At 44.5% G+C, this 7,557-nt stretch overlaps 1 protein-coding gene across 1 annotated transcript; it reads left to right on the forward strand.

Moving 5' to 3' along the window:
- The first annotated feature begins 6,513 nt into the window (after positions 1 to 6,513).
- On the forward strand, positions 6,514 to 7,353 carry LOC8042759 (elongation of very long chain fatty acids protein AAEL008004-like). The gene has a single exon (XM_029995852.2). The coding sequence runs from the start codon at positions 6,514 to 6,516 to the stop codon at positions 7,351 to 7,353; it is 840 nt and encodes a 279-aa protein (XP_029851712.2).
- Positions 7,354 to 7,557: the final 204 nt, after the last annotated feature.

A 7,557-nucleotide genomic window follows, 5' to 3' on the forward strand; every position in this document is an offset into this window, starting at 1 on the left:
GAATGCTGTGCTTTATGTTGTATGCGTGATATCCACTTTTCGCTTCAATCGCTGAAGGTTTTTGTTTTCCGTGAGGACGCCGGCAAAAAAAAAAAAAATGACAGCTGCGAGTCATATACAGCTTCGCTGTAAAACGCAGTATTGTGCGCATGCTTTTCTTTTTTTTTTTTACAGTGGGGCTGTTAATTGGGCTAGTTTCTCCAGGATCGTGTCCGTCAGCAAACAGTTGACGACACGAAACTCTAGGCAGCTACCGCGTTGCTCATAGATGCCGCCGTCGCTCGTAGATGGTGGCAACCTTTCCAGCCTTTCCACTCTGGCTTGCCGACTTGCGGCCAGCCATTACTTTATTCCCACCACAGTACAGGTCGCTGGTCTTACTTCTTCACCAGAGTGGAAAAGCTAAATGTTTTTTTTTTTGTTTTCTTTCACCGCGAGCTTCACTCGCGTTTATTGAACGCCATCAAGCTTCTTGTAGCCCGCTGGGAACAAGCTGTACTGCACCCATATTGCCCCATACGACATCATATGATATCAGGGTTTTAGTGTTGACAAAAGAGGCTATCACTCTCTCGGAGAAACTATAGACACTCAGTAACTTCGTGAAAAAAGCTATTATGACTTGCCAGTCCGTTATTAGTTCAGATGCGCCTATTCGTGTGTTGAACCGATTTTGAGGAAAATTTAGGTTTATCTAAATTTCACAAGAAGATAAGGTAGCTCCATCAACGCTGCTAACGCCGAGATGCCAAATGTGCACAAATAAGCGATCACATTCGCTGCTAACATTTCCAGATCTAGTATTCTCATTCCGAAAAACAGGGGGTGGAAGGAGAAAAAGAATGACGCTGCAGCAATGTTAGTTAAGTGCAAGATGAAGCATTAGCGACATCACCGCATTCGACGCAAAAAACAACCAATAATAGACACTTTCAGTTGGGCGTGCGCAACGAGCTCGCGTACGCAGGAACGTTGCGGGCCGCGAGTGCGCCTGCGCAGAACGTAACGTAACGTTGTGCTGCCGGCGTGCTTACGCACGCAGTCAGACGTTGCGTGCGGGTCCCGCGGGCCACTGCGGGACGGTCTCGCGAGATCTCGGCCGAACGAGTGCGCATTTCAAGATGGCCACTGCCACGTGAAACGGCTGTGGAAACGAATCCGCTCCTTGTGCATATTGCAGTCGTGGATGAAGTGTCCGAAGGTGGTTATGACATGACTTATTAGCTTGCTGACAGCACTCGACATTACGGACGAATGCCGTCTAAAAATTTGCTCGAGGTCGCACCAACGGTTCGGGTAGGCAAGCCTACGCAGCGTCAAACACAGTGCTTCCTTCCCAGTTATCCTTACACCTTGCGCAGTGGTGATAGTCTGCGGAATCAGGAGAGCACTGGAGAGTTCATCAAAATCCAGCTTTTCGAATCTAAATTGCTGCTTGAAAAGCGTGGCTTCCACGTTGTCGATGCCCAGCAAACCGTGCCGAGAGCGGTACCTGAGGAGTTCGGACTCCCTGCTGCACCTCATCTTGTATTCCAACTCGTCCAGCGTGAAATAGCTGCGTAACTGCGGTCGCACGTTTAGCGTCACAAGATCGTCGATCTCCGCCCACGTCAGCATGGAGGCAACTTGGGGGTTTGACAAGATACTTCTTGGAGGCATTGCGATAAATCACCGTACAACAGAACGAAGGAACCGGCTAAGCCTACGGCTTGAGTTGGCTACTTTCGGTCAATACTTGAAATTGAAAAAAACTGTTCTTTCCTCTAGCGCTAGATGGCGCTAAAATACACCATAAAGCATCTGCGGGTCTGTTTTCTATATCCAGTTGGAAGAACGCTAACGCACGTCAAACGCGTCGAACTAAAAGTATCGTGGACGCGCCACTTGCTGCGTACGCAACGCACCGAAGGTTGCGTACGCCTAACTAAAAGTGTCTAATAAACAAATATTTTGTTCGAAAAGGCTAGAAGTGTTTGGCAATCACATATTTAAATAATTCGGAAACATGCAAATCAACAAGATAAAAAACGAAAGCCAAAAACTGAATAATTTTTATTTGAAAATATTATAATTTTATAGAAACACACACATAGCAAATTATACTAATTGCTCCTGGTTTATGAAGACAGGTTGTGTTTAGTACTGTGATCATTAAAAATACAGTTACTGCGCAGGCGAGGTGGTGGCAATTAACAATTATGGTATTAACAATTATTGAGACGTAACCTGGCCCCAGCTTTCTTTTGTCTACCACTTCAGTATTGGTTTTTTGTACCCAAGTCTTGGTTTAATGTTGTCCTTGGAATTATGCTAGATTATAGTAAGACTTTAGGACGAATCTATTAATCGAAATGTCATTTAGTGATTAAATTTACTTGTGTCTCATAAGAAAAGAGTCACTGGACGTCCAATGCATTCCTCACAGTCCCTTACATAGTAACTATACGACTGAAGTGCGAGGGAGTAATATTTGAACGGCAGGATCCATGCTAGGTTCGTGCTTACATTCAAAGTAATTACGCACCCAATTGGGTTACGAACTTCTGTGGTTTAGATTATTTTTATTTACGCCGTTTTTGTGTCCAACATATGTCCAAAGACTTAAAAAAAAAGAAGATTTGCGGCTTAAATTTATACTTCGGTTTCAGGCACGTTGTTTTAAAAGGCCGTAAAGACTACAAGTCCCGGATCTTCATTTTCACAATTTTTTTCGCTAGCAGCTGTTATCCCCTCCCCCCTCCCCCCCCCCCTCTCCCAACTAATGGTGACCGTCTGGCCTCTGGCTATGACATACACCCTAGTATTTCCTCTTTGGCAAGCCTTCTCCCTCTTCTCTTTCTCTCGCTAGCAACGGATAAATGAAGAGCTTCACAAATTTGCAAGAAAAAGCAATTTGCTTTTATATTTAGTATGACGTGATACTTTAAGGAATACTTCAACAAAATTTGAAATATACCCGTCGTATTAAAAAATAGGTTGAATATGGTGGCGCTATTTTTTGTTATAAACGGTCAACTCTGGCAAGCGCTCAGAGAACAGCCAGCGGAGACCACGTGACATCCAACGCAATCGTGACGTAGTTCGTCTCGGGACGACCAAAGCTGCGGCGAGGCTGACGTCGAGTGGATGGCCCAGTCGTTCCAGCAACCGAAGCGACTGCTTTTGTATTTCCTTACACAATAGGTGGCAGTGTTATCCTCTCAGTGTCCGCCATTCGTGATCTTAGAATTTTGTTCGATTCATCCTTAAATTTTAATGATCATGTTTTAACTATCTATAACGCCTCTTTTAGAAAACCTGGGATGTTATGTCGATTCACGAGAAAACTTTCTTCGACTGTTTGTCTTGTGCGTTTATTTTGTTGCCTAGTGCGAACGAAGTTGGAGTTTTGCTTCTTCTGTTTGGAATAGTATTATTCTTACTGCATCATGCTGCAATAGATATTTTCACTGCATTTGTTGCTACAGCTATGAACAGTTACTTTAAAATAAAACTTCGTTTGTGTACTTTGCTTGATAGAAGACGATTACGTGATTCTGTTTTACATAGGTTGTGAATAGTGTTGTTGACTCACCACTTTTGTTATACACTTTCTGTTTTCAAGCCCCCTTGCAATCCAATCAATTTCAGAGCCCTTTGTACCCTTCTGCTTTGAATGACACCAAATAACTGACAAAGATGCAACTTGAATTCAACAAGATGGATCAATTTGTTGTAGACATTTTTAGCGATCTGATTGTTTATCGAAATATGCTTGAGTCGGTTATTTATACATAGTTATGAGCATGGTTAGTTGTGTGCATTTTTTTTTGTGATGACGAGCCGTGTGCCGCATTATATGCCTTGTGCTGTTTTTGGACACCCAACAAAAGTAAAGATCATGATTATTCTTATTAGAGTTAGGTTTCAGTGTTGGTAGTTTGGCTCTCATCTGGCATCTTTGGGCCTTAATCGCCAAACAAGTGCAAGATTTTGGTTACACGTCTGGTTGTTCAGTCTGAATCTGTCAACTTGGGATCTAAACTCCTGGTTCTTTGGTTTTTACGTGGTGGCATTTTTGGCTCAAGTTTGTCACATCGGAAATTACGTGACGAGCCAAAGAAAAGCCATAAGAAACGAAAAAGTGTTCTGGCACTAACTGACGCGATAGAACAAAACCGTAAGAGGCCAAAGATAGGCCCCTATGATCGCCAAATTTATGCTATGATTTATGTTTTGTCAGGCGTACGTGCTACCTAGGATTGTAGCACTATTTTGGCGGCAGCCGAGCAACAGCTTCATGAGGTTGCGAATAACCACAAATCCTGAGCCTCGCGGATTTCTAAAAGATTGAAATCCCGGCTTGACCGCGGGAACATCACAGAATTGTTTCACGCCGGGGCCATCTATAGGCCTTCTTGACGGCGTTCTGGTGACTGCCAAAGTGCTGAGTTATAGATGGAAATATGTACGTGAAACACTTTCTCATTGACGGAGCCATCAAAACCAAGATTGGAGCAGTCAGCAATGTATCAATGCGCGAGCGATGACTGAAAACGTACGTCGCTTTGCTAGCAAGATTGCAGCATCGTCAATGGTACAGTAGCAACTTTGATTTTGAGCGCGTGGCTTCCCTCGCTCAGGCTCTTCCACTGAGTGAAACGCCACAGGGTCTTTGATTTAATGGCGCCAGGTTAGCACTCTCGTAACTTCAGTTTACGTTTGTTGAGACCAGTATAATACATAATCCCTATGGTTGAGGTAAAAAAAAAAATTAGGTTGATGCTAGAGGTTTTTAATCAAAGCCAATATAAAGTCAAGTTTGGTCTTTCTCACACTGCAACGCGCTTTTAAAGGCGCTGACATGCTCAGTTATGAACAGTCACCCAGTTCTTTTGAAGTCTGTTGAATCCATGGGACGTCCTCCTGCCCAGTGGTTGACCTGAAGCGACGTTTACATTCATCACTTCTCCAACAAACTTAAAGGAGCTACGCAACGATTTTAACGTTAAAAGAATTGGCATCTTGTACTTCTGATATTGTTGATCTTGTCACAAAGGACAGAAAACACAACTTTTTCCTTCGAAATTTACGATTCCGCCGCGTAATTTCGAGGCAAAAATTAGAATATTCCCCGACCTGCAGCCGCGAGCGGCGGCCATGAGAAACACGCGGCATGACGTCAATGGGGGTCTTGTATAAAGATAGCACGTTTTGCGAGTACCTGCTCGATAAAAGGTAACTTTTCTATAAATCGTGTCGTTCCAACGTAAATATAAATGCGTCGAAAACCTGGTATCATCGACAAAACTTTTATTACACGGAGTTTTAGTGGCGCCATCCATCTTAGGTAACCGTCAGCTCTATCTGCTACCGCGAACGGCCGCCAGAAACCGGAGGGGAGGGGGACTGAGCCGGACGGGTATGGCCGGACCCGGATGACACTTCCCTCCTTTCACCTTATTGTTCGCGCTGCGCCCGCCAGCACGTGGTCACGCCGTCGCGAGCGGATGAGTTCTTGATGCTCACTGATGGCTCTAGAGAGAGTGCTTCACCGGAACCCCGCGCGACCCCCATTGATGTCACAACGCACGTGACTCGGAAGATGGTGAAGGAGTTGAGAGGTGCCGAAAATCTCAATCTTTTTCCATTTTTAAAATAAAAACTAGGACATGCAGGCAAGAGCGGTTTTTTGTTCTTTACTTCAGAAAGGTCGAGACGCCAACTCCCAAATTATTTAACCAAAGAACTGAAACTGTTGCACAGCTCCTTTAAACTGGCGATTTCTTATTTCTAGAACCTCGACAGAGTGCGCACAAAAACAACCATCCCCACAACTACAAAGCATAAATATACACCCAAACACAGAGCCCCGACAGGGGAACAAAACTATTTCCAGCTAGACAGCATTGTTAGAAGGTATAAAAGGTCTGTCACGAAACTGTCAAAACAATACTAAACCTCCGGGGAACACTGAATATCTAACTAGACCAAGAAGTCGCCATCTGACCGCACGAGAAAAACCCACAGGCTTTCACTGACTCTTTAAAACAAGGTATACCTCACCTCAAGCACGCTTTTCCTCTTAAGTTTCACACGGTTCATTAAAAAACAAGGCGCTGATACAGGAAATAAATTTGACAAGCCTAAGGGAAAGTTACGCAACGTCCGCCGCCGCAGTGTTCGATTATTTCGCGGAAGCTCTTTTTTATATTGCCACAGGTGTCCGTCTTATCTTTACATACTTAGTTTTTTTTACTGTTCCCACGTTCGTTAATTTATTTTCTGAATGAACGTCTCTAAGCGATTTTCTCAAGATGTTCTAAAGGAGTGGCCTTTACTCAACGCAGAACCTGTTTTAGGTGAATGTGCCACGTGACCATCCTCAACTACAAACCGGGCATACTTTCTCCGCCTTATAATTGGACACCTCCCAAATTGAAGTCACTCTTTGGTGGATGCTTCACTAGACGTCCATAGAGAGGCTTCTCGACAAACGAAGCACAGAGTGAACAGCATCGGCAGATCTTCAAGATGGCGTTGACGGCGCCAGGATTGTTGGCGGACTTAGCGAACAAGTACGACCAGTTCATGTCAATGCGCGACCCCAGAACAGTGGGCTGGGGCCTCACGAGGGATCTCAAGTTTATCCTCCCGATTTCACTCGGGTACCTCTACATCGTCAAGGTTTGGGGCCCACGATGGATGGCTCAGCGCAAGCCCTACAAGCTCAAGTCGGTCATCACGGCGTACAACCTGTTCCAGGTGATCGTGAACGGCTTCTTCTTCGTCCAGTACGCGCGTCACTCCTACGTCGGAGGCGGCTACAATGTGCTTTGTCAGGGTGTGAGCTACTCCAGGGATTCCAACTCAATGGTCATCCTCAACCTTTCTTGGTGGTACATTTTTGTGAGGATTGCGGACTTCATGGACACATTCTTCTTCGTTGCCACCAAAAAGTTTTCGCACATCACCTTCCTGCACGTGATTCATCATTTTCTTGTAGTTCTCAACGGCTGGCTATGGCTTACATTAGGCAGCGATGGTCATATTGTCATGGCACTGTGTTTTAATACCATGGTCCACGTAATCATGTATGGTTACTACTTTTTATCGGCTCTTGGACCCAGAGTTCGGAAGTACCTCTGGTGGAAAAAGTACCTCACTGGGCTCCAGATTTTTCAGATCGTTTTCCTCACCTTACACATGTGTATACCTCTATTCTACGAGTGTGGATATCCGAAGATCCTCATACTGTTAGCTGTTCCACAGGCCCTTATGGGTCTGGGACTTTTTATTAATTTTTATATTCAATCGTACATAAGTAGAGGAAGGCCAGACCTTTGCATTTCGCAAGCTAATAAAGTGGAATAAAATGTTCCCATAACCAGTTATTCATGGGTAGACACTTCAGCGGCGACAACCATTGGTTGTTACAAGACCAACTCCGACCGATTTCGAAGCGTCTGACTAAATAATGAACTTCGTTAGAGGGTGAATGAATATGATCTTGTGACACTGGGCTTCACGCGGACGTATTTGTAGCAACAAAAACAAAAAGCTGCCTAAACATTGTAG

Source organism: Ixodes scapularis, unplaced genomic scaffold, assembly GCF_016920785.2.
Source record: "Ixodes scapularis isolate PalLabHiFi unplaced genomic scaffold, ASM1692078v2 PGA_scaffold3__209_contigs__length_174095766, whole genome shotgun sequence".
Taxonomy (NCBI): Eukaryota; Metazoa; Arthropoda; class Arachnida; order Ixodida; family Ixodidae; genus Ixodes; species Ixodes scapularis.